We start from the raw sequence: 27,141 nt of genomic DNA, 5'->3' as shown, positions 1-27,141 counted from the left end.
TCTCTAATTGGTTGCTCGGTATCAGAGCTGCTGTTCCCCGAGTGGGACAGTGGAAATGTGACGTGGAAGCCGAGGCAGGGATTGGAGGGGAGAGTGAAATTATAAGGGGAGGGTAAACAGGACTGAAGCTTCCCAAAGACCCGCTGGCCTCAGATCTGGCACCGCAGGACGCAAGGAACTCACTCAGTCAGCCCTCCTTCATAACTCACCATGCTTCCAGCAAGTGTCTTAACTCCAAAGTGACAAGCGTTTAAAGTGGCGAGTATTTCTCCATTTAGACACGTAGTGTGCGCCATCCGAGATCGAGGAGAAATCCTGCGCATTTTTCTGCGCATTTCGCCTCTGGGACCCAACAGGCGGGACAGGCGACTAGAGCCGGCCAGGAGCAGTTTGGGTTTGGGTTTTTTTAAGTTTTTGGAGGGGGAGATTTTGGTCCAGCTTTTCCACCACCATGGAGTACACATCCTCCCCGAAACCACAGCTCTCATCTCGGGCAAATGCTTTCTCCATAGCCGCCCTGATGTCCAGTGGGAAACCTAAGGACAAAGAGACGGAGGAAAACACCATCAAGCCTCTGGGTAAGCTGGGAGAGAGCGACATATTCTGGGTTAATTCAGTTTGAAGGGGCTTGCTTACAATTTAAGAGGCTTCAGCCTTATCTTACCCAAAATCCGAGAGTCTCTGAAAGATTACAGGCTGTGAAATGAAACTTCCCCGTGAGGAAACTGCAGGGTCGTTGCACCAGCAGACAGAAGGAAACAGATAAAACTGGAATAAATACAGAGCAGGCTGCTGGAGATAATTATAAGCGGCTACAACAAGAAAACAAACTGAGGTTACCACAGCAGATAAATGAAAAATAAAGTCAAGTGTGGCTTCGTTAATAATAATTTAAAGACAGAGATAAATGTATCAATACGTCCAGGGATGGCCTATAGCCTTAAATGTACGGATATTAATAATGCATGGAAAAAGTCTTATCATGGGCTATAAGCTTTCAAAAATCTTTGTTAATAAATTGTGGGAAAAAAGTGGCAGTAACATCCCTCATATCACTTACATATTTAAGATTTTCCATATTTACGCACGGACGTTATGAATGCTTAATTGCTTGAAATGAAACGTTTGGTTCAAACATGAGATACATGTTTAAAAAAAAAAAATACAGAGAAATACAAGGTCTGCTTTTCCAAAATTACTTCCACGTTAACGTTAAACGACAGCAGATAATGTAAGTCCATGGCTGATAAAATGATTTCAGTTTTACTGACCGGATCCTCTGTGTTTTAAACATATTGGGTTATGAAATCATAGTATAATTTTATTTTCTCCAGCTCTGATTGAAACATTGTGTTTTGGAGTAGAGCTCTGCTATTTCTTATGTTTTCTGTGGAACTGCTGGATGATGGGTCAGGTGCAAATTATCGTCCCATAAAAGGGCCTCACTCACATGAAGCTGTGCAGTGCTGATGGGCTCCTGGGTGCAGTCCGATTAGTCTGAATAACGTAAAAATATACATATATATAGAAATATTGTGCGTTAGGCATTTTTTATTCCCTTCTTTCTATTTGTCTTTCCTCTCCTTGTGTACTACTACTACTACTACTACTACTACTACTACTACTACCAGTAATAGTAGTAGTAGTAGTGGTATTTTTTTATTTGAGTCCAACTGGGAAATGCTCATTCAAACAGAATAATACTTTGTAGATTCTGATTGGTCCGTGTTATGCCCCTATAGTTTCCCTTATGTTCTCAAGACTTTTTTCTTTTTTAATTTACATGGAACAATAGATATAGGCTAGTCAGTGGATGGTAGCATAATGGCAGTCTAATGATGATGATGATGGTAGTAATAATAATAATAATAATAATGTATATGTCCTATCCTGCTGATTGTAGGCAATTGTATGCGGTCTTACTATCACGACAGTTTAATTTAACATAAATTTGCCTGATCCTTTTTTTTTTTTTTAAATTCCCTTATGATCCAAATCTTTTGCTGTGAAATATAAAAATAACAACTATAATAATACTAATGATAATAATAAATCATCCTCGGTTTTCTTTCGCTTGCTTCCTCGTCTCCGTCCTCTGAAGAGCAATTCGTGGAGAAGTCCTCCTGCAGCCAGCCTCTGGGCGACCTGTCCTCCCTGGATGGGCACGGGGACTTCAGCGGGAGCGCGCCTGCGGTGTGCACGGAGCCGCTCATCCCCACCAATCCCGGCATCCCCAGCGAGGAGATGGCCAAGATCTCGTGCAGCCTGGAGACCAAAGAGCTGTGGGACAAATTTCATGAGCTCGGCACGGAGATGATCATCACCAAGTCTGGAAGGTAAGACGGCATTTTCCCTCAAACACATGCTGAGTGATCGACTGGGCAAGAGGACTCATTTAAAATCTGATTTAAAAAAAAAAAAAAAAAAAAAAAAAAAAAAAAAAAAAATTAGCACCATTAGAAAAAAAAGAGTTTACAATTCTGTGGTCAATTTTAGGTGGATCGTATGCAAATAAAGCAAAACTTTAAGTTAACTGGAATATTATTGTGATATAGGAAATAAAACATACCAAGGTCACTATTAAAACTCAGTATTAAGCAGCCTAACACACACACACACACACACACACACACACACACACACACACACACACTATACGCCCCTATTGGAATGTTATGTGTTTTTTATATGCTGGAATAATAACAAATACAATATGATAGTAAAATACCTCCTCCGTCACTCTTCATATTCCTGTTGATAGGGTCACAGGGTCGTTTCCGTGCGTCTTTTAGGCTCGTGCTCGTTTCGGCTTCTGCAAGTTCAAAAAAGGACAAAATATCAGCTCGTGGCTCTCCAGCTATCTGAGGCTTTTCCTCCGGCAGAGCAGCGCTGCGGCTGCAGACCCAACAGACCTAATCTGAGCAGTCCGCCATAATCTTCTGTTTTACTGACCCTGCAGCCCTGTGTAAATATTTCTCTCCCATCAGCAAAAAAGACATGCGGCCATATAAGGCCACCTACCCCACAGAGTCTGACACATACCGCAAAATGCAAGTCAACAGGCTAAATTCATGAATAGCCTATAATATTTTGGCAAATTGTTTAATAAATGTAAGTGAATATTTGTGCATTATGAAGCCACATGCCTTTTAACCCTGGGATGAGCTCACGATGTAAAATGTGTTCAGATGGGTTGCTGTACCACGATAAACAACACGGGGCGGCCTTAATTTTTGGCATAAATAAATAAATAAATTAAATTAAATTAAAACAAATAAATAAATAAAATAATTTAAAAACACTACACTGTAAGTACATTCAGGACCTCAGTCTATATACATGTAAATCTTGAAAAAAAAAAAAAATACACACATACAACGAACGCCGTTGTTTCTTGTGACTTGTTTCGCCTCTTTGAGCTCCTGTTCCCACATATTTGCAGATTTCTGTGCCACGTGAAGCGGTGTGCATCGTTTTTTTTTTTTTTTTTTTATTTTATTGTATTTATTCATTTATTTATTTGCCTAAGGCTGTGAATAATAAAATAAACACATAACTAAATAAACAAAAACTAATAATAATAATAATAATAATAATAATAATAATAATAATCCCATGAACTTGAATAGAAATACGGGGTTATTATGGAAAATGAATGAATGAACGAACGAATTCATGATGATTAAGAGGCTATATAGTATTAATAAAACCAATATTCCAGCAGCAGCAGCAATAATAACAATAATAATAATAATAATAATAATAATAATAATAATAATAATAATAATGCTAAGTGGGCCTGCAGGCCGCCGTGAGCTCTAATGATGTCGTTATGCTTGACCCCCTCCCCCCCTACCCCCCACCAGGAGGATGTTCCCCACCATCCGGGTATCTTTCTCCGGGGTGGACCCGGACTCTAAGTACATCGTGCTGATGGACATCGTCCCGGTGGACAACAAGCGGTACCGCTACGCCTACCACCGCTCCTCGTGGCTGGTGGCGGGCAAGGCGGACCCTCCTCTCCCCGCCAGGTAAGCCGAGTCACCTTGTAACACCTGGTCACGTGTGTGTTTGGCTTTTATTTTGCACGCTCACAGCACGCTCAAGGGACGCAAGCGTGTACCACACAGCTCACATGATACAGGTATAAGATAGAGGCAAATATACAAGGCCTTGATGCGGAACAGGTCATTGTTACATATTTCTATACAGGTGGACTTGAGCTCATGCTTTCCTCAATATAATGTAGAATAAATTGCCTGCTAAGTAGATTAATATGGCTGAAAATTTACCGTATCTAAAAAGAAAAAGACAATATGTTAGTTTGCAGAAATTTAGCAGATTGATATTTTCTCGACCAAGTTTTGATGGTAAATTATATTAAATGCAGGGAGCTCGCCATAGGGTTTGGTGATTTTGCGCCCCCGTCATTCTGTCTGATATTTACGCTTTTGGAGGCTCCGGCACAGTTATTCTGTAAAAATGACAGGTGGCAGAGTCCTGACAGGCTGAGCCAAGGCTGGGTATCGATTCAGCTGGGAAATGAGGGAAGAAACTGAGAGTTAGGCAATGTTTTGAATCAACGATGACATTTAGAAAGATTTAATAAAGCTTTTTTTTTTTTCTTTTTTCTTTTTTTTTTTTTTACAGGAGTGAATTCTAACCTCAAATAAGCGACAAGCGACCGTGAAGCACAGCAATAAATGAATGAATGAATAAAATTAAAATTAAATTAAATTTCGTCAATTGATCACTGCACCCACCCTCCCAAACCCGGCATATTAGCCTTTAGCAACAAAAAATAAAATTTGAAGGATGAAAGAATGTAAGAAAGATGAAAGAAAGAGCTATACGTGATGAATGACAGAGAGAGAGAGCACATAGGAAATAGGCTATGCGGCAAATATTTTGGTCTAAGTTATTTTGTTTGTTTGAACAATGAAAATAATAAGTTGAAGGTCATATTTTACTCTAATTTAGCCTATCAATAACAACAACAACAACAACAACAACAACAACAATAATAATGATGATAAGGCTTATTTAGACATAAAGGCGTGGTGGGGTATTGATATTAGAAGTCATTGCAGGTGTGCACGTGGGCCAATCAGCCAATCAGACTTGAGGACGTCAGTTACCTGTTTGTTTGTGTGTGTGTTGACCGTGCACGTGCTTCCCCCCGGCAGGCTGTACGTGCACCCGGACTCGCCGTTCAGCGGAGAGCAGCTGCTGAAGCAAATGGTTTCCTTCGAGAAAGTCAAACTCACCAACAACGAGCTGGACCAGCACGGACACGTAAGGACATGCCGTCTGTCGGTGTTTTGTGTCGTGAAAACAGAAAAGCAGTCAACCCACCTCGTGCAGCAGGGCTTGACTTTCATCGGTTTATTATAGCCTAATAATTTTATTATAGGCCATAGCCTATTACACATTTTATTATCCACTGAGGGTCAAAGAAAAGTCACATGGACATGTTAAGAGTACCCTATGTGTTGTGACATCGCTATGACCAATAAATAAATGAATGAATGAATAAATAAAATATTGCGAATAAAAATTTGATTAAAAATGTCATAGGCTTAGTCAATTAAACCCACAAAGTTATATTAAATAATGTACTGTCTTATTTGTCTATATGGGTGATTAGCCAGTTGTTTAGTTTATGTTTATAATAATGTTGAAAAAATAATGTTTTTTTTTTTTTTTAAAAAGTGTAGGCTATAAAAATAATGGCCATATCAATCGAGCTGAAATTTACAGACTCTCAGTTGGCACTCACTCCCATGGCATCACCACAAAATAAAAGCCCTGGGTGTTTATCTTTTTTTTTTTTTTTTTTTTTTTTTTTTTTTGTGACATTATAATTGCAGCCCGTCTGCCTTTAATGCTGCATTCACGGGCCTGTTTTTGACACAGACAAATTGCTCTTTTAATCCTCCTCTAAGTCTGTGAGGTGAGCAGTGCCTGAGCATGCAGGACGAAGATTTTACTTTATCCATTAATTAGTAGAGATTAGGACACCGCCTGGGAAAAAACGTTAATTATTATCTTGAAGTGTGTGTTGTGGTGTGTGTGTGTGTGTGTGTGTGTGTGTGTGTGTGTGTGTGTGTGTGTGTGTGTGTGTGTGTGTGTGTGCTCTGCCCTGCGTTTTCATCTGTCAAAAAGATCAAGGCAATTGAGCTAACAATGAGAAATTGTCTATTTAAATGGAAGTAACCAAAACAAATGGATCAATATTCAAAAAGCCCGTTTCCCAAATGCTGTTTCCATTTTCTAAGAAGAATTCTGAGGTTTGCCAATCAATATCCACTCTGTGAAAATCATTTCTCATCCTTACAGTGAATTTATTAATTTTTTTTTTTAAAGAAGATGTTCCAGGTTTTGGGTCATTTTTATATTCAGCTCAAGTAAAAAATCACCACACTGCCATGACTGACAGAGCGATTTAACAACGTCATTTAAAAATAAGATTTCAAACTCCAAAATCATAAAATAATAAAACACTAGCATTTTAGAGGAGATGGTTTTCTGTATACGACTCGCTGAGCTTTTCTCACAATATGGCATTTTGGACTAAAACCCCTCATTTTTTTTCAGGTAGATGTGAAATTTTATCAGGCTGCCAGACAGACAGCCTTTCTGCTGAACGCAATATAGCATGGTTTCTTTTTATTTATTTATTTTTTATGTTTTTAAATTAAAGTGTTAATATTCATTTGATTCACATAAGTTACAAGCTTCCTATACTGACAGAAAAGCTTAAATGCACAGAACAAAATATGTAAAATAAATAAAATAGCAGGTTGTGCTTAAATTAAATTACTCATTTTAGAAGGAAATCTGAAAATAAAGCAATGCTCTGATGTATCATGTATTTTCCTGAGTGCTGCCACACAAAGGGCCAGTGATCACAGCACTGCACCAATATAACATGCTTTATTATCTTATTAGATACTATCTTATTATCTATATTATCTTATTAAGATTTATCTCCTTTATTCATTTGACTCACTTGGCCCTATCATCCCTCAGAAAAAACCAAAACAGAAAAAGAGTCTAAACTTGTGTCTACTGTTAAAGAAGTAGCAGAATATTCACTATTATTACACAGAATGCATTTAGTTTTTGTTTTTTCTTTCACCTGCTGCAAGCCTACTAAAATCCATATGAATTACAAAACCAGGCCAGCTGCATGACAGATGTTCCCAACACTGTAAAGCAAAACAAAACAAAAAAAGATTTATTGCATAATAAGATATCATAATATATTGATATATCTTACTATGATAAAAATGATCTAGGAGCAGGACTTCCATTAACACTGAATTTATGTATTTATGATTATTTTATTGTTGTATGCTTGCTTGCAGCTTGCTCCAGTCATAGATACATTATCATATTTAGTTTACTCTGACATTGTAGCTGTGGACTCTGAGACCTGGTTGGTTTGGTTCGGTCGCCTCGGTGCTGGGCTGCAGCCGGACAGAGGAGTGATGTGGACGGAAAGTTTCACGTTGACGCTGCCGTGTTAACACCTTCATCTGTTCACACTCCTCCGTCCCTCCGCCCATCAGCCCGTCCCTCCAGCCCACTCCCTCCGTCTCTCTCTCTCTCTCTCTCCGTCTTTTGTTTAGCCTCTCCTCCCTTTTTGCTCAGAGTGACAGGCTGTTTGGATATGAGGGGGTTTTATTCCAAAACATGGCCTTTAAAAAAAAAAAACACTGAGAAAAAGAGAGAGAAAATATGGACAGCTACCTCATATTCCATTTTCCAATTACCATCTTACAAATATTGCATTCAGTTTAGTTACAGCTGTTTAAAGATGGCTGATAATTGCAATCACACATTATTCATTGTCATGCAGTAATTTATACTTTTTGTCAGATTAGTGCACATCTTATTTTAGGCTGCAACATTTCATATGCAGACTATTAATATTTCCCCTATTCTATTCTATTCTTTTCTATTCTATTCTATTCTATCCTATTCTATTCTATTCTATTCTATTCTATTCTCGTGTCATATCACCATGAGGGAAATCCAATCTAAGAACATTTATCAGGTTTTGCATTTTATTTATCAGGCAATTTTACTTTCAGATCCTATTTTTAAAAAAACGTTATATTCCATGCTTATATTCTAAAATGAAATGCCCACCATTTAAAAATATGCTGCCATAAAAGTAAAGCAGATTAAGGTGTTTGATCATGAAATTATTTTGTTTTATTTTTTTCATTCAAAATAAAAGTGAGCTCTGACTGAGGAACAGTAGTTTCACTGTTAATGTTAAAATTTATTGGATCAAAACTGAACCGGCACCCCTCTTGATGCACTGACCCTTGTACTGTAAGATATGTAAAGGCATCATGCATGTGTGTGATCTCTGGTGTCTCGCCTCTCTCCCTGTTCTCCCTGTGTGTGTGTGTGTGTGCTGTGTGTGTGAGTGTGTACCAAAACGCCTAATCCTTAACATTAAATTTTCCACGGTGATTATCTGATTATCTGATCATGATTCAGGTTTTGTTTGTTTTCTTTTGTCAACCAGATCATCCTCAACTCCATGCACAAGTACCAGCCGCGCGTTCACATCATCAAGAAGAAAGACCACACCGCCTCGCTGCTCAACCTCAAGTCTGAGGAGTTCCGCACCTTCGTCTTCACCGAGACCGTCTTCACCGCCGTCACGGCCTATCAGAACCAGCTGGTGAGTGACAGGCGGCCGGTGCGGGCCAATGGCCACAGCCGACACCGGGAAAGCTCCGCCCCCGCCACATCAGGAGATCCCGGGGCGTCAGCCTCCCGGCAGAGGGAGGTTGACACCCCGGCCTGCCGAGCGACCGCGCTGCCAAAATCAATAAACCTTTTATCTCCTACAACTCAACTCTTCAGGACTTGAGAAAAACTGACTGACTTTCCTGCTGTTGCATTTTTGAACCTAAAAAGTGGTTTCCGAATGGACGTCAGGGCATCCGCAGGCCACCCAGTTCAAGTCAAAACCTAAAATAATCTAAATTTTGAAGGCACTATGAGTAGCATTTTTAAACACCAGCATATCGAGCCTCAGTCTTACATTGGTGGTATTGTTAGAGCCTTTCTTTCAAAATTAATATAATATTTAACATTTCTCATAAACACTGTCGCTTCCAGTCTGTGTCTGGGTTTGTTTTGAGGAACAAGAAGGCTTTGTGCTTGTATTAATAATTAGTAAACAATAATGTCGTAAAACTTCAGCTCTGGAGGAACAGGAGCGTTCCTCTTCAGGCTGCCGGTCTTACAGCACTTAATCTGAGGTGTCAGAAGTAATGTGCCAACAGTTTATTGGTGTTATAATTCTACATGTAGCGCCTCGTAAAATCTTAATGGATCAGCGTCGAGGTGTCAGTCTGAACATGACCAGAAACCGAGCGCAAACCTCCTCTTGCTCATTACTTTTGTGTTATTTTAACGTTAGCGGACGGCGAGCCAACCTGCAGGAAGAAGCATGTTGAGGCGGTTTGATCCAGACAGAAAATATAAGAACAGACAGATAGACTGAGGGTTGGAGAAGACATGAAAGAGAGAGGAATAAAATCAGAGACACAGAAAGAGGGGGGAAAAAATCAGAGATAGAAGATAGATAGGAAAAAAAAGAGAGCAACATGGAAAGCAAAAAGTCAGAGGAACAGAGCTCGACTGTTTGTCCTGCTGCTGCAGCACAAGAAGCCTCTTGTACACAGAATATGAATATTTTGGCTGTTTGACTGATAGAATTTATATTTTTTTTATTACTTGCACGAGCAAATTGTGGCTTATTTTGCTCATCAGAGGCAGTGACGTTACCAGCCGTGTGTTTGTCCTCCTCTCTTGAAGGACGGAGGGATTGTGCAGCGACAAAAAGAAGGGAAAAATTGACCCGTGTGACCCATTTTGTGCCCCCCCCCCGACGCCCCGCCCCGCCCTCTCTGTGTTTTCCAGATAACCAAGCTGAAGATCGACAGCAACCCGTTCGCCAAGGGCTTCCGGGACTCCTCGCGGCTGACAGATATGGAGAGGTACAGGGAATTCTGGGTCCTTCACTGTTTGTTTGTTTCTGTCCTCGCCGCCGCCGATAACGTATGAAATGGGGGGGGGTTGGGGTGTGTGTGTGTGTTGGAAGGGTGTGCAGGATACACACTGACTGCTACTCATTAGTAAATACACAGTCCACTGTGTTTATTTTTCTCTGCTGTTGCTGTGTGTGTGTGTGTGTGTGTGTGTGTGTGTGTGTGTGTGGTTGGTATGAACAGCCATTTTCTATGAGTTCTTATTAGTTTTTCTTTTTTTCTGTCTTTCTCTGAGACACTGATCTTGTTTTCTTTCTGTTTCTCTAATTCTGTGACATGCACACACTCACTCACACACACGCACACACACACACACACACACACACACACAAACCCCACCCATGCCATCCAAAGGATTTTATGCACGCCGCCAAAGCACACTTCTCGTAATTCCTGATTCCGGCACTACGGCTAAAATCAGCTGACAAAATCAAACCATCTGCCCATTTCCCTCAATCAAACGAGCCGAATCAGAGACTGCCAACCCTGTCCTCCCCTCCCGCCCTCCCTCCCTCCCTCCTCCCCCTTCACTCTCTCTCCCTGTCTGTCTTTCTCTTTTTGAGGGCTGTGAATTAGACCTGATCAATTGATCTTTGGGGAGCTGCAGAAATCGCATTAGTCTGGAGTCGGCCGCTGCACTAAAACATGGTGTAATTCAATTGGCTGCGGTGACTGATTGAAACCAGCTTGCCCCGCCCCTCCTCCTCCTCCTCCTCCGCCCCCTCCCTCCTACCCTGCCGTGCATTGTGGGAGCCTGCGGTGGCCTCTGTGCCGGAGGGGCCCGTCACTGATAAAAACACACACATTTGTACTGCTCCGCTGACAGATATTGCACTTTCCTAACCTAATTGGGGTGTTGGGGGGGGTTGGGGCGGGGGCTGCTAATGTGGACGCATGGCTCTTATGATGCAGACCACTTGCCTGTCCATCCTCACACACACACACACACACACGCGCGCGCAAGCTCACAACCTCCCCCACAATTTGTGTCACTGAGTTTGAGAAGCGCTGTCTGACAAGACTCAAATGAGCTAATGCACTTTGTGGGATAGTAAACATACACACACTCTTTCTCTCTCTCTCTACACACACACACACACACACACACACTAACATGCACATGTACTGTATAGTCAATATGGAAAGCCACACACTGGCTACACACCCTTATTAAGACACACTTACAGAAACATGTATTTAAGCTGCAGCAAATAATACTGCAGCTACCAGGAAATGCTTTACTTCAGGGTCTGTGTGTGTGTGTGTGTGTGTGTGTGCGTGTGCGCGTACTTGGCTTTGGTCTTGGCTGTTTGCAAATATCCTGCGATGAAAGCTGTGGGAAAAAAAAACAAAAACATGGATCGATGTAGACACACACACAGATAGACTGAATTTAACGAAGATACACTTTTAATGACGCGGGGAAAAAAACACAAGGTTGATGTGTATTTCTTAAGGATGATCATGTTTACACGTGATTCCATTAAAGGAGGCCTGAAACATGAAAGTAGAGATTTATTTTGGGCTTCTCTCTTCGGCTTCTGCTGCAGGGAAAGTGTAGAGAGCCTGATCCATAAGCACTCGTACGCCCGGTCGCCCATCCGAACCTACGCCGGCGACGAGGACAACCTGGGCGAGGACGGGCACTCCACACACACCAGGGGTAAGCGAATCTGAATCTGAATGTGAGAATCAAAGAAATCTCAGTTCTCCGGGCTTTTTCATGCACCTTGTTCGTGGGTGAAATCACTAAGTCAACTAAAAACCTATGAAACGTAAATATCTCACCTTTCGTATATTTACACACACCCTTATATGTCCTAATGTAATAATAATAATAATAATAATAATAATAATAATAATAAAACTTTATTTGTATAGCACCTTTCATACAAGAATTGCAGCTCAAAGTGCTTCACAATAAAAAGAAGAACATTTGAAAACACATTAAATAAAACATTAAAAAGAATAAAACACAGCACAGGGTGGAATTAAAAAGAAAAGGCTAAAAAATTTAAATAAAATTTGAAATAAAACAAAAGATGCAAATAAAACAATAAAAGACAACAGTGTGGAATGAAATAGGAGCTAGTTAAAGGCTAGAGTGAAAAGGTGGGTCTTTAATCTTCTTTTAAAGGTGTCTAGTGAGCTGGCTGAACCTGATGTCTAAAGGTAGTGTGTTCCAAATGTCTGCCCTGTCTCCCTCAGGCTCTGCGTTCACGGCCTCAGACAACCTCTCTCTGAGCTCCTGGGTCACCACCACCTCGGGCTTCTCCGGCTTCCAGCACCCCCAGTCCCTCTCGGCGATGGGCACCAGCACCGCCTCCCTGCCCCACCCGATCCAGGGCTCCCTGCCGCCCTACAGCCGGCTGGGCATGCCGCTGACGCCCACCGCCCTGGCAGGGACCATGCAGGGCAGCGGGCCCTCGTTCCCCTCCTTCCACATGCCGCGCTACCACCACTACTTCCAGCAGGGCCCGTACGCCGCCATCCAGGGACTACGCCACTCCTCCACCGTCATGACCCCCTTCGTATGACTCCCCCCGGGGGTGGAGACCGCCAGCACTCGCTCTAACGCCGACCCCCAGTGCAAACACAACAACTTAGCCCCCCACTCCGGCTCATCACCCCTTCTGTTTTTTTCACCCCTCTGGTCTTTGTAAATAGTTCACTCGCGGCGGGCGAGGTGACCGTAACGATCTGGAGAGGCTGTGGCATGCAGACGGCCGTACCGGAGAAAGAGGGACTGTGGCGCCCCCTGGGACCTGCAGAAACACCGACACGTCCGCCGTTACTACGAACACTAGTGACTTTGAACACTTGCAACCTCAGTGTGAACTCTGAAAACTTTAATGCAAGACAAAAAAAAAAAAAGGAGCCGGTTTGGTCCTGGCCCATGAAGAACAGAACGAGGACCTGTGGCTTGAGGAAGTAAACATTTGTAAACTCCCGGTATGTGGTTGCAAATCCTCAACTTAAACCCGTATCCCATTTAAAAGAGCCTGCCCGTGCCACAGGCTGGCAGTGGCTACAAAGCAACTAGTCTCTGCTGAGCCTTTGAAGAGGGCGGCCATTTTGGATCAAGCTGAAGGGAGTTTGCTGTGTGGTCCTTCACCACCGATGCAGTCTATCACCGTACAGGGTGGAGAGACTCCTCCTGTGAACTTGTTGAACCTTGGTCTGGACAGATGTCTGGTGGACGCTGAGGCTCGGTCCCTGTCCACGAGTGTTTGACGGACAGGTGTCACCCCGTGGAGGCGGAGCAGCCACCTTCTCGAAAGCCAGCCGTGTGTACAGTGCAAAAGGAAACAGAGCGCTCCGTTGAAAATAATGTCAATAGCGTATGATAGACAGCAATGTACAAAGATGAAAATGCTACACTTACTCATAGGAACTTCTCACTGTAGAGTGCCGAATCATAGGACGCATGCCTACCGCAGTAGACAAACATGTTGGGTAAACTTTGTATTGGATAATATGGGATTTAAAAAAAAAAAAAAAAAAAAAAAAAAACCTCACTTCCCACAGGGGTCCAGGCTTTTTAGCATACTTCAACTAAAAGGGATTCAACCTAAATGTTGAATTTTAGTGCCAAAATGTCACCGTTAAAATGGCCGTTTAAGTGTATTTCATTTATTTTGTGAGTGTGTGAGGCTACCCATAAATCTAGGCCTTATGATTGGCGTCGCCCCGGTTTTCCATTAGAGGTGTGGAAATGTTTTCTGGCCGTAACACTGGCAATGACATTTCCACTGGAAACTACCTATGGTGGATTTTGGGCAAACACTTTGATGCAAAAAAAAAAAAAAAAACTACAGAAACAAGCAGATTATTTAAGTGGAGCTGTGGCAGGATTACATCTTTCTCCAGCGTATAGACAGAACCATCCGTCTTCTGACTTAAACTTTGTCACCACTGCCTTTCCAGTGGCCAGCTGTTGACCACGGCTGGGGATTAATTCATCTTTAAGCAGTGTTACCAAGCTGATGTATGTTCGCCTCAGCCTGTCGACAGCGCTGTGGGAGGCCGTCCACACCTGGAAATAATGGCTCATTGGCGTTAAAACGTGGAGGGGGGAGGAGGAAGGTGGAGGCCATCTGAGTCTGAATTTGGACGGCTGCACAAGTGTCAACACGCGAGGCAGGTGCATAAAAATGGCAGCTTCGAGGTTTAGCGGTCAGAACAGAAAATCTAAAGTGGCACTAGTAATTAGAGAGGAAGTTAATGCCGTCGGTGCAGAACATTCAAACATACGTGTTTGACATGACACAATACTATCGGTTCAGATATCAGTCAAAAACAAAACGATATTTCATTATTTTACATTGCATATTTCCATTTCTTGCATCAGACACACCAGTTAGGTACACCTGTGTGTTCATGTGTATGTGTGCGTGTGTGTGCGGAGGTGTGAATGTGTTCATCCAGAGGTGTGTTAAATTGGGTGTTGAAGTACAAGTTGGCAGAGTGCCGTTCTATGGAGGCGTGATAAGGTTGCCACATCTGCGACTCCGTGCGGCGAGGAACCTGAGAGAAGTTCAAATAAAAGTCTGCATGTTTTCCATCAGCCTGACACCGTGGAAATGTCCCAGTTTGACTTGTGCCGCCTTTCAGATGATGTATGAACTCTGCTGCGGTGCAAGGCAGTGATGGAACGCGGACGTCTACTTTCTTCTGACGCCTTGCACGCATTTGTGTGCGAGCAGTTAATTTTCACTCCTCTGTTTCCTCATGAAAGGCAAGAAACAGAGGAAATGTACTTGTACTTTCACTCCCATCTTTGCATTGGAAATCAAACCTTTGTTACAGGTTGTACAAATGAACTGAACATTGATTTCCATCACTGTAAAACACTTCAAAGAAATTGTCTTTTTTTTTTTTTTTTTTTTTTTTTTTCAGTTTGAACCATACGCACACTCCCAACTTGCCACTGAAAATAATCAGCAGAGTTTTTGTTTGTTGTTTTTAATGTCTTTGTTTTCTTTTGTATGCCATATGTAATCTGAATACGACACCGAACGAGATTGTGTTTTGATGATTTTTAAGTGCAATATATTTATTTGGCTCTCTGGAAATAATGTGTAATGTACTATGCCGCATTTAAAAAAATAGTTATTTGTAAACCTTGAGAAATATATATCACCACCCGAACACTGAGTTTCATTTTTTTTTTCCACTGATTGACATTATGTACACCTTTCTCTTAAATTAATCCAAGACTGTCAGAAATAAATTAAATCATGAAAATAATTTAAGACCACAACTGACACAGAGAATTTAATTTAGGAATCTGTGTAGCTCATTATTTGTGTCCAGTACATGTTTCAATGAGCCTACAGTTTACTGCGCCTGACTGTTTATACTGTAGTGGTCTTTAATTCCCCTTTTTCTTGGCTGATAAAAATTTTATCGAGCAAGCACAGTGATTTCTGCATTTTCAAGTCCAGTATTACACAAGACAAAGTAAGTAGAAAAAAAATCAGTATGCAGGGCAACATACAACAGTTAAATACAATGAAGAAAGACTCAAAAAGCCTCAAACATTCTTCAACTCTTACTGAATGTTCTTACTGAATCAATGGGAGAAGCAACCCAAACTGATCCTACAGCGCCACCCAGTGGTTGACATTCACACAGTGCTCACCTGTGCTGTACATGCAGTATGACCATGGTTTCCTATAAACTGTGCACTTCATTTTTTTTTTTTTTTCAGGCCTTCATGAAATTTAAAAATATGTTCCTTGACTGGATTTGGTGAGTTTTGTGTGAAATACGACAACTGTGGCTATCCACTAGGCCATATCACGCTATACCTGAAGATTATTACAAATAAATATATATACATATATCTGACTAACATACACTATATTGCCAAAAGTATTCGCTCATCTATCCAAATCATTGAATTCAGGTGTTCCAATCACTTCCATGACCACAGGTGTATAAAATCAAGCACCTAGGCATGCAGACTACTTCTACAAACATTTGTGAAAGAATGGGTCACTCTCAGGAGCTCAGTGAATTCCAGCATGGTGCTGTAATAGTAATGTAATAGGATGCCACCTGTGCAGTAAGTCCAGTTGTGAAACTTCCTCGCTACTAAATATTCCACAATCAACTGTTAGTGGTACTATAACAAAGTAGAAGCGATTGGGAACGACAGCAACTCAGCCACGGAGTGGTAGGCCACATAAAATCACAGAGCGGGGTCAGCGGATGCTGAGACGCATAGTGCGCAGAGGACGCCAACTTTCTGCAGAGTCAATAGCTTGAGACCTTTAAACTTCATGTGATCTTCAGATTAGCTCAAGAGCAGTGCGTAGAGAGCTTCATGGAATGGGTTTCCATGGCCGAGCAGCTGCATCCAAGCCTTACATCACCAAGCACAATGCAAAGCATCGGATGCAGCGGTGTAAAGCACGCCGCCACTGGACTCTAGAGCAGTGGACACGTGTTCTCTGCAGTGACGAGTCACGCTTCTCCGTCTGGCAATCTGATGGACGAGTCTGGGTTTGGTGGTTGCCAAGAGAACGGTACTTGTCTGACTGCATTGTGCCAAGTGTAAAGTTTGGTGGAGGGGGGATTATGGTGTGGGGTTGTTTTTCGGACGTTGGGCTCGGCCCCTTAGTTCCAGTGAAAGGAACTCTTAATGCTTCAGCATACAAAGACATTTTGGACAATTTCATGCTCCCAACTTTGTGGGAACAGGTTGGAGATGGCCCTTCCTGTTCCAACACGACTGCGCACCAGTGCACAAAGCAAGGTCCATAAAGACATGGATAAGCGAGTTTGGTGTGGAAGAACTTGACTGGCCTGCACAGAGTCCTGACCTCAACCCGAGAGAACACCTTTGGGATGAATTAGAGCGGAGACTGAGAGCCAGGCCTTCTTGTCCAACATCAGTGTTTGACCTCACAAATGCACTTCTGGAAGAATGGTCAAAAATTCCCATAAACACACTCCTAAACCTTGTGGAAAGCCTTCCTAGAAGAGTTGAAGCTGTTCTAGCTGCAAAGGATGGGCCCACATCATATTAAATCCTATGGTTTAAGAATGGGATGTCACTCATGTTCATATGTGTGTGAAGGCAGCCGAGCGAATACTTTTGGCAATATAGTGTATATAGGTTGCTCTATGGCAACTAAATAAAATACAATAAAATTGTATCAGCACTGAATAGCAACAAAGTAACCTATTTCTCTCCATTAAAGACTATTTTTTGCAAAATGATCTAAATTTCACACTGTTGGGACCTGCAGACAAATCCACAGGTTTTATCTTTTTTTTTTTTTTTTTTTTTTTTGCAGTGCATGGTCATCATCAGTGCCATGATGGTGCTGTGAATTTTTTTTTAAAAAGTTTGCACATTACAGCTGGTTAGATATAAGCAATGTCAAAATGCATTCGAAAAGTGCAAATTCTAGCCACACGTCACACTGAAACACGCTGGAAAGATTTGTGAACTGTGAGCAAAATGTCCAGTCTTGTAGCAGCAGACAGGATATGCAGTGCAGTCACTGAATACCAGCTGAGGACTGTGGGTGTTGTATGAAGAGTTGCGGTTAGTTTTTGCTGGGAAAAGTCAAACTGGTAGGTGTGGTATGAAGGTCAAACAAGACAAAGAGTTGAAAACTGAGAGAAATCTGCACTGGTACAATCTAGACTAAACTGAAGTAGGATTTGCCACCTGTGAACTGATAATATATAAACTAAAAAATCATCCATACGTTCCTGGTCGCTAATTGCCCCGGGACTCCATACCAACATTTTAGTAGGCCTATTCATGAATGTTATATAAATGTCATAAATGAGTTTTACTAAATATAGCTGATGTATTATTAAAGCTAGTTCATCTGAACAACCACATATTCATTCACTGTGCAGTGATTTTTTACCTGCAGTCTTCAGTCATTTGCTACCTTCATTTCTTATAGAAACAGAGAAAGTAGTCCCTGCCAGTTAAAACATTGCATTATTTTAGTATCATATTTTGTATGTCACAGTTTTATATTTTCATTAATTTCATATTTTTTTGATAAAAGTTTTGAGGTTATTTATACTGAACATTTTACAGGAGGTAAAAGAGGTGAGTCTGACGTGTACACACCATCTGTAAATATTACATGGCAGATTAAGTTGAAACTTCTACTATATATGTGCTCTGGTAATGATTTCATTACAGCACATTCTACTATAAAATTACCCAATGCACATAAGATTACCTACCACCTATGAGCTAGATATTAATCTGTAAAACCGAGACTTCATTGGTATGTTATTTTCTCAGCAGCTGTACGCTGTAATTTTGGTAGTGTGCAGGTATAGAGAAGCAACTTCAGCAGCAAGCAGGCAGATTTGGAAACTCAGTTGGGGCTTGTAGGCCACACAGAATAATTTGTAAATGAATGGCTACAGGTAACTCTCACTCTAATAGTATAACATTAATAGATCTGTGAAATAACAGCCATGTGCATCTTTTCTTCCACTTTAAAAATGGTATAATAGTCAACTTTAAATGCAGCCAGCTCAGACAAATAGATCCCACAGACTTCTAGTTGAATAGGCCTATTCTAATCCCTCATCCCTACCATAGGGGAGAGTGGGGTAAGTAGTGCCAATTTTTACTTAAAGTGCCTTTAAAGCGAGGGGATTACAGTAATGCCTCCAACTAAAATATGCACATATAGTTTAGGGTGTTGTGCATCCCTGGGAACAATCACTTTGGATCTTATATAAACTGTTTGAGAAATATAGCTTTTGAAAAAAAAGTGGTTTTGTGGCACAACCGGTGCGGGGTAAATTGTGCCATTAGAGAGAATACACTGGGGTAAATTGTGCCATTGATAATTGAAGTAAAATAGGTCATTTTAATCTCACAAATGATAATGCTATATAAAAGCAAAACAAACTCAATACAAAAGTGTTTAACATTTATTTATTATTTTAACAAGATCACAGGCCACTTTTCTATAACAAGGCCTAGCGCCACATCAACACATACCCAGAACAAAATAAAAAATCCAAAATGAGCACCTGCAAATCATCTTCATCTGAATCTGAATAGTTTTAGTGATCAAAGGTAAGAAGACAATGTACAATAACAGTAAAATACAATAAAGTAATATCTAGTATATAATCACAAGTTGTGCTACTGGCACAATTTACCCCAGGCCCTTTGGCACAAATTATCCCAAGCCCGCCATTTTGAAAAAAATGCATCCCTCAGCTGTTTTGAGCTAACATCATGCTAACTGTATAGACTCATGGTGTAGCTTACTAAAGTACTAGAACCTGTGTGAACGGTTTTCAAAGTTTTCTATAATTGTTCAAACACAGCAATCAAAAAACCTTGATCATAGAAATTTTACTTTGGAGGGCAAAAAAATGTTTTTTGAACTGAAATGTGCTTACCTCTCAAGCCATGTGTCTCCCTTCTTTGTAGGATGAGTGAAATGGATGCCTCTTCAAAAATATGTGGTCACATGACCAACTTCTATGGTTTTCTAGATAAAAGGGGTGGCACTACTTGCCCCTTGGCACAAATTACCCCACTCTCCCCTATACAAGCAACTTCTCATACAAGCATTAAGTGATGATGTTAGGAGGGAAACCACCTCAAGAAACTACTGAGCAGCTTTATTGCTTAAAAACGCACCATTTTGTGCATGCGTTTGAGCCACTAGAGGGTAAGAGCTCAGTCAAGTTCTTGCATGAGCCAGAAAAAGGCAACACCTTATTGAGAATCCCTTCTGAATAAGGTGTTGCCTGAGTCTGTGATGCTCCTATTCACCGGACATTAGTTCAAGTTCAAGTTACACACCCTTCATTTTGTCACTTTACTCAGGCCAAGCATAGTTTTAGCCCACAATTCAGAAAAAATGACAGTATCACCAAGTGTAAGAAGACTTATTTAATGCACAGGTCAGGAGATCAGTTCCATGGAGTCTGTAAGGCAACACCGCACAGTCAGTTCTGAAAAGAGAAGGCATGCAAGCTGTTTTAAACCATCAAGACTAGCCACAGTAGACCCAAGAGGGCCAATTTAAACCAAGAAAACTTCTAACTTCTAAACTTCTGTGAAATTTCCCCACCGTGGGACTAATAAAGGAATATCTTATCTTAAACTGTACCTACATTCTTCTGGCACTGCAGTCAGTTCAGTGATGGCCGTGACCACCCCATCCCCTGTCGTGACCATGGGCTGCTTCATTATCCATGCCAAGCCTTTTGGAGGAATGAAGGGAATAAAATTAACTGCAGCCATGTTAGTTGTGATTTTGTGCAAATCAGAGTGATAACTCACCCATGTGAGTACATATGGCTGACAGCCCCATGACTGTGAGATGAGGTAGGATGAGAACCATAATTGTAGCGGGGCTGTCTGTAACGGGGCTCCCTGTAACGGGGCTCCCTGTAACGGGGCTGGTAGTGATTGTTGGGCTGCTGGTAGCTGGGCTGCTGGTAGCTGGGCTGCTTGCTAGGCTGCTGGTAGCTGGGCTGCTGGTAGCTGGGCTGCTTGCTAGGCTGCTGGTAGCTGGGCTGCTGGTAGCTGGGCTGCTTGCTAGGCTGCTGGTAGCTGGGCTGCTTGCTAGGCTGCTGGTAGCTGGGCTGGTAGCTGGGCTGCTTGCTAGGCTGTTGGTAGCTGGGCTGGTAGCTGGGCTGCTTGCTAGGCTGCTGGTAGCTGGGCTGCTGGTAGCTGGGCTGGTAGCTGGGCTGCTTGCTAGGCTGCTGGTAGCTGGGCTGCTTGCTAGGCTGCTGGTAGCTGGGCTGCTGGTAGCTGGGCTGGTAGCTGGGCTGCTTGCTAGGCTGCTGCTTGCTAGGCTGCTGGTAGCTGGGCTGCTTGCTAGGCTGCTGGTAGCTGGGCTGCTGGTAGCTGGGCTGCTTGCTAGGCTGCTGGTAGCTGGGCTGCTTGCTAGGCTGCTGGTAGCTGGGCTGGTAGCTGGGCTGCTGGTAGCTGGGCTGCTTGCTAGGCTGCTTGCTAGGCTGCTGGTAGCTGGGCTGGTAGCTGGGCTGTTTGCTAGGCTGCTTGCTAGGCTGCTGGTAGCTGGGCTGTTTGCTAGGCTGCTGGTAGCTGGGCTGCTGGTAGCTGGGCTGTTTGCTAGGCTGCTGGTAGCTGGGCTGCTTGCTAGGCTGCTGGTAGCTGGGCTGCTTGCTAGGCTGCTGGTAGCTGGGCTGCTGGTAGCTGGGCTGCTGCTTGCTAGGCTGCTGGTTGCTAGGCTGCTGGTAGCTGGGCTGCTGGTAGCTGGGCTGGTTTGCACTGTAACTGTTATAGAAACTCCAGGCTGCACCAACACTACCATGTGGTTGAGACCCATAGTGAGAACCACTTTGATCAGCTTGATAATGAGGAATGTGGTCTCGAGCATCTCCCGTCTTCTCAGTATAGGCCTTAGATCCAGTACTGTAAGCTGTTGGCACACACAGATTTGAGTGGATGAAGCTCGTGAGGCAGCTGAACATTTAAATTAAGGTTCTACCTACCATTTGCTTGATTTTCACCAAGAACTACGAGAGACAACACCACCACCCTAGAGACAAGGATTTCAATAGTTACTGTCACTGACACCTGGCACATATTATCAGAAGTTTTTTCCTTTAAAAGAAAAGACATCACAAACTCATCTCAAATCACCTCAAAAGCAATCCCATGGCTTCTACCATAGTTCCGGTAAGATGAAGCAGTAAACCCAAGGACTAATAGCTGTAACAACCACCCAACACAACAGAAACTGTCTTACCACACCAACCTGAAAATCTAGTGACAAAATTGTAGTGACAGCCAATCACCTCCTCCACTGCCCAATTGGTTAGTTGGACACAGCTGTACATTTTAGGAGCGGATAATTACTTAACAGGTGTGTTCCATGCATTGTTGCTGTCTAAAAACCTTCAACTGAAAGGACATTAATTTCTACCATTTCTTGCACCATTTTATTGCACGACATATTACATCTTGCATAACATTAGGTATATTGCATTTTAATTACAGTACAATGGAACCCACTTAAATTTTAAGTACAGTACTAGCCTATTTATTAAAAGCACCTCATGTGTTCACTAATGTTCACTTCTCAGCCGGCTTACTCTTGTGATCAGTAACGCTGATACGTAGAACAATTTGGAGGTTGTTTTTTAGATAGCTGTTAATGATTTTTTTTTTTTTTTTTCAAAAAATACATAAATAAAATACTCACTTCCAGTTTAATCCACACCCATTCAGATACAGATACAAATTATGCAGCTGGCTGAACACAAACAGATGTTGTAGTCCAGGGCTATTCAACTTCAGCAGCAAAAGTGGGCCGAATTGGAAACTCACTTGGGGTTTGTGGGCCACACAGAATAATTTGTGCAAGAATCGGAATGAGAATTACTTTATTGATCCCAGAGGGAAAACTGGTCAAAAGAATACAGGCAAAAAGAATATAGGGTAACATTTACAGGTAACATTCATAGATCTACTGCATGAAATAAAACAGCTATGTGCATCAGCCAGTCCATGTGATTAAGTGGGGCAGATAGGGCTACAAAGCCTAGTACACGTGTAAAAGCTTACACCTGACAACCCAGCAGACATGTTTTTTTTCTGACAGGTTCACATCCATAAAGACAGAGAGCAGGGTGAATCTAGTAAAACGCCATCGATCAGACTAACAGTAGCCAATGTTAATTTATTTATCATACTCTATAACTGATGCAAGCCTGATTTACTCTCAGAAATAAACCAAAAGGGCCGTCTTTGTCCCACGGGCCGCTAGATGAATAGTCCTGGTGTCTGACTCCACGTTAACAGAGCTGGAGAAGCCTCCTGACTCTCATGGCACTGTGGTGTCAGTGTTGAGTGAACAGATTAACTTGGAGAATCTGAAATCCTATCAATAAGTGCTTGCTGACTGGACCAAAAACATCCACTGAGTATGAATTTCTGGCAAAATGAAAGCTGGAGGTAAGGTTAAGTGAGAATTTGTGCCTGAGTTCATCTGTGGCTCCAAAAGGCAATTAAGACAGCTGTTTGAAAACTTGACTTAAATGCTCAGAAATCCTGTAACATGACATCTGTAAACTGCACACAGCACACTCATGTTTATCAGCCTGGCTGGTCTGTGAGGAAAGGAAAAGCAAAAGCAAAGGAAACCCAACAAGATGAGAGGAACAAATATTTAACTGTGGTGAATCCAGTTTTTACCGGATGGAGCACTTGCTCAGCGCTGTTTAAGAGAAAGTTTGTAAGTTTTGATTTGTCATTGTCCTGCAGATGTTGGGATGTTGTGTCCATACCAAACACTGAATTTCATTATAGCAAACTGAGCAAAGATATGGGGAGACCCTTCTCTACTCGAGCCCAACTTTGTGATTAGCTTGAATGTATATTTACATATAAATCTTGACTCGTGAAAAACTTGTGTAGCTCGAGTGGCTGTCTGTCATTAAAGGATAAACTTCAGGCTCTCACTGGGTACACACAGCAGCGCTCACTGTTAAAGCACAAGGATACAGAGGTTCCATCCAAATGCTCTATATTGTTAAATTATTAATTCAAACATAACTCTAAGTACTGCTGCTCTTTGTCAAAATCGATCTTGTGCAATGATGTATTGTAGATTTTGAGTAAATCGGGGCATGGAAACGCATAAAGCATCAAAGAGCAGAGCTGTGTTATTTTTGCATTTACATTTTAGGAATTTAACTGGCATGTCTTTAAGTGAAACAGTAGAATAAGCTTCAGTTTATGAATCACCATCATTATAAGCAACCAACAGCATGCACTGGCCTGAGATCTGCGTTCTGCCAAGTTGGTTCAAATTTCTCTGAGAAGAAAAAAAATCTCAAGGCAAAGCAATCAGCAAATGATAATCTGCATATAAATCAGGGTTGTTCTGCGTCACCCTGAGCTGCATATTCACTTACAGCCTCTACACCCTAAAAAAAAAAAAAACAAACACACCCATATCTACTATCACTATTGACTGTAGTCCACACACACATACATGTAAACTCACAAACACATGCGTCTATCACCAGAACTATCACCCGCCACCGCAGACAAACCGACGGATCGATGGCTGGACGTTAGTCACCGTTTCACCAGGAAGAGGGCCCCACTTCTACCCTGATAAGAATCAGTTACATCCTTTGAAAATAAATAAATAAACAAATAAATAACATCCACTGCGGCTGTGATTGGATTAAAGGGATAGGGGAAGGGCAGACAAGCCACCGTGAGGTATGGCCAAACAAATTGGAGCTAACAGTCAGGCCAAAGAGTCCATTTTGGGGCATCACAGGCATAATTTACACAGTGAGGAGCATGAGCTGAATCTAATGTCATTTCAATCAATTTTGCATTTTGGCCCTTTTTTCCTTCCCCCGGGCTTTTAGCGGTCATTTGAATTGTCTGGCGGAGGACAGCCGGCGTGCATTACAATGTCGGACACAGCATTTAGCACAGCACTAGAGTGAGAGGTTGTTCTTTATGGCGTGGTGACTGGCTGGGTTACGGCCGCGCGCATCCATCGCTGTACCATCTGCAAATGGCTAACAATATGCTAATAGGTGAAGGGCATGGAAAAGCCCCAGACAAGCCACTTAATGGATGTTTTATCTGCAGGTCGAGAGTTTCATCCACCACAATCTCCCCTGACAAGATGTGCCAAGTCAAATTTACTGATAAAGCGCTTTTAACAAACAGGTCACAAAGTGCATCAGGGAGGACAAAGGACATAAATACAGGGAAGAGTTTGTGATGAAATGTAAAATCTGCGACCAAACGGTGGAAAAGTTGTTTTAGAGGAAATGCACCTTTCAAAGGGAGGTAAGAACAGACAGAGGACAGGACTTCCTGACAGATGCGGATCTAGCCAATCTCACCGGGGTTAGATTTCTGCTCAAGCGTGGTGATTTTGAGTTCCACGATTGTATTTAGTTCAGCTAAATATAGTCTGACAAACAGAGAACTTTTGTGGTTTACCAGTCTCTTGTCAAGAGCCACGTCTGACATTTATGAGACTCTGAGAAAGATTTGAAAGGGACGTAGCATTTTTAACAGCGCCACAGGAAAAGTCCATTCTGTAAAGTCTAGTTTAAATTAAATATCCCAGGAACACTCAAGAAATTTGCTCAGTGAGGTGCATTCTTTAATGGCTCGAAACCATTATTGCACTACAACGTTTTAGCGAATCTCAAGTAGGACTTACAAATGAATAAATGAATTTAAACTTGTAGGAACCAATCAAATCACAACACATCCTAATGTATTTAAGGCGGTTTAGTGAGTTAAAGGGATTTTGCTGACCAAAAGATGCATTTGCAGTATATAAGTCCACTGGACATGCAACATAATATTGCCTAACAATCTCCTGAGTATGAAAGCATGTGATAAAGCTTTGTGCATGAAACCTTGATCCTTTAATCCTTTATCAAGAGCAGGTGCTGCAGTGCATCACCATCCCGTCTCTGTAGGTGTCACATATCTTCTCAGTCTATCTCCCCTCGGCATCTTGCTCTGCTTACCCAATAAACTCTGTCTCGCTGTCTATCTCCTCTCTGCCCCGTGGCAGGTGTCCAGCCCAACTGCTGCCTCTCCAAAGACAACGAGGCCTGATAGCAGGGAAACGGGAGAGAGCCGGCTGCATAACAAGGACTTATTATGATGATGAAATGTCCTACAAGGCCCCAAACACCATCTTAAAGAAATCTCTGTCTCTGATAAGGGGAGTCTAACCTTCCCCCAGAGCTGCGGGGGGGAGGGAAGGGGATTGTAACCTGATTGGATCGGCTGCTCAGAGGGGGTGCGCGTAACTAAATCAAATGGCCGTCAAGCCGCTGTCATGCATAATTAATTGGGCCTTCTACGACCAACTACACAAAAATCCATGGTCATTCGATTAGGGGGTTTTGGAGGACTCTCTGAAGTGCATCGCTGTCTGAACCGCTTCCCCACTCACCTCTCTATCTGAGAGTCCAGTGGCAGGACGGCCTGAGCCTGTGCATGTAAAAGGGAGCAACATGCTGCCAGTGACTACTTGAACTTTAACTGGGAAACTGGGAAAAAAATCCACTGTGTTGAGCCTCGTTTAAAACAAAAGTTCAATGATTTCAGTAGTGCAAAAAAGTCTGCTTTGATGAAAGACATCCACTCAGGTCAACAGAGTCGTCGTCCTCCAGTAAAGTGTGAGAACATTTTACTGTAATAATGACAGTCATATCCTATAATTTTAGCAATGCATTGTTTCAACTGCAGACTTACAACTTCAAGTCATGGCTGGGAAAACGTGGGCAGCTGAAGTGAATGAGACACACTTGAACTTCCCACAACTACTGCTGAGGAGCCCTTGAGCAAGACACTGACAGTCCAGTTGCTCTACGGGAGCTGCTCAGTGCTCATGGTACAGGCTGTGGTTAATGCCTGGATCTGACTGAGGACAGGCTGCAGGGTGTTTCTGGACAACAGCCTCACATGCTTAAAAAATCTTAGCTTGTTTAATAAAGGTTTAAAAAAAAAAAAAATTGACATTTTTGTTTTGTTCCTCATTTTCGATAAATGAGGATACATTATGTAAGAAAAGCACACTGATTTTCCATTTTATGATACAACACTTATGGCATTCTAACCCTGCTGTTATAGTCATTGCATGTCTATTTATGTGAAACACTCCTGTGTGTAATTTCTGTATTGTAAAGCACTTTGAGCTGCATTTCTTGTATGAAAGGTGCTATATAAATAATGTCTATCGTCATTATTATTATTGCTAATACAGAGAATCATGATTTGATAGTTGAAGCAATCACATCATGTCCATGACTGAAGAAAGAAATCCACTCTGAGAATAAAAGCACATAAATAAAATGGGCCATAGGAACCAATGCAGAAAGTTTGGGGTGTCACTACCATCCTTGAGCTCTGGTTGGTCAGTGCTAGTTTAGATGTACTGTGCACTTATTTTCCATTTAGAAATATGGTAATCAAACAAAGGGATGACAGAAACTACTTCTGAAGGCCCTATACAATGAGGTTAAAGTAAACCCTGCCTTCACTGCTTCTCAACTCTCAGCCATTTGA

General features: G+C 42.1%; 2 protein-coding genes across 8 annotated transcripts; one reads left to right on the top strand and one right to left on the bottom strand.

Annotated features, from left to right (window-relative positions):
* The first annotated feature begins 451 nt into the window (after positions 1-451).
* Positions 452-13,899, top strand: tbx20 (T-box transcription factor 20). Of its 2 annotated transcripts, none has more exons than XM_030071522.1 (8): positions 452-578; positions 2,102-2,336; positions 3,867-4,031; positions 5,187-5,295; positions 8,546-8,704; positions 9,955-10,031; positions 11,633-11,745; positions 12,291-13,899. In XM_030071522.1, the coding sequence occupies exons 1-8, from the start codon at positions 452-454 to the stop codon at positions 12,617-12,619; spliced, it is 1,314 nt and encodes a 437-aa protein (XP_029927382.1). In that variant the 3' UTR covers positions 12,620-13,899. The 2 variants fall into 2 exon arrangements, with proteins under 2 accessions (XP_029927382.1, XP_029927381.1); XM_030071521.1 differs by having other exon boundaries at positions 9,955-10,061.
* On the bottom strand, positions 11,146-21,923 carry LOC115373240 (hyphal wall protein 1-like). Of its 6 annotated transcripts, XM_030071528.1 has the most exons (9): positions 21,715-21,852; positions 21,564-21,610; positions 21,333-21,490; positions 21,017-21,068; positions 20,681-20,827; positions 20,386-20,509; positions 20,213-20,306; positions 17,039-17,041; positions 11,146-11,158 (listed from the first exon to the last, which is right to left on the bottom strand). In XM_030071528.1, the coding sequence occupies exons 1-7, from the start codon at positions 21,741-21,743 to the stop codon at positions 20,240-20,242; spliced, it is 624 nt and encodes a 207-aa protein (XP_029927388.1). In that variant the 5' UTR covers positions 21,744-21,852; the 3' UTR covers positions 11,146-11,158; positions 17,039-17,041; positions 20,213-20,239. The 6 variants fall into 6 exon arrangements, with proteins under 6 accessions (XP_029927388.1, XP_029927383.1, XP_029927386.1 ...); XM_030071523.1 differs by lacking the exons at positions 11,146-11,158; positions 17,039-17,041 and adding an exon at positions 19,896-20,054 and having other exon boundaries at positions 21,830-21,923; XM_030071526.1 differs by lacking the exons at positions 11,146-11,158; positions 17,039-17,041 and adding an exon at positions 19,899-20,054.
* Positions 21,924-27,141: the final 5,218 nt, after the last annotated feature.

The sequence above is a fragment of the Myripristis murdjan genome, chromosome 16 (genome assembly GCF_902150065.1).
Source record: "Myripristis murdjan chromosome 16, fMyrMur1.1, whole genome shotgun sequence".
In the NCBI taxonomy this organism is placed as follows: Eukaryota; Metazoa; Chordata; class Actinopteri; order Holocentriformes; family Holocentridae; genus Myripristis; species Myripristis murdjan.
This window is presented reverse-complemented; position numbering and strand designations above follow the sequence as displayed.

What these genes read in the sequence shown, in the direction of transcription:
- tbx20 (XM_030071521.1), top strand. Translation starts at nt 452, where the DNA reads ATGGAGTACACATCCTCCCCGAAACCACAGCTCTCATCTCGGGCAAAT. An exon ending in GACCCTCCTCTCCCCGCCAG is followed by an intron (nt 4,032 to 5,186) that starts GTAAGCCGAGTC and finishes TCCCCCCGGCAG; the next exon opens with GCTGTACGTGCACCCGGACT. An exon ending in CGGCCTATCAGAACCAGCTG is followed by an intron (nt 8,705 to 9,954) that starts GTGAGTGACAGG and finishes TGTGTTTTCCAG; the next exon opens with ATAACCAAGCTGAAGATCGA.
- LOC115373240 (XM_030071523.1), bottom strand. An exon ending in CTACCAGCAGCCCAGCTACC is followed by an intron (nt 20,828 to 21,016) that starts AGCCCAGCTACC and finishes AGCAGCCTAGCA; the next exon opens with AGCAGCCCAGCTACCAGCAG. An exon ending in AGCCATATGTACTCACATGG is followed by an intron (nt 20,307 to 20,385) that starts GTGAGTTATCAC and finishes TTCCTCCAAAAG; the next exon opens with GCTTGGCATGGATAATGAAG.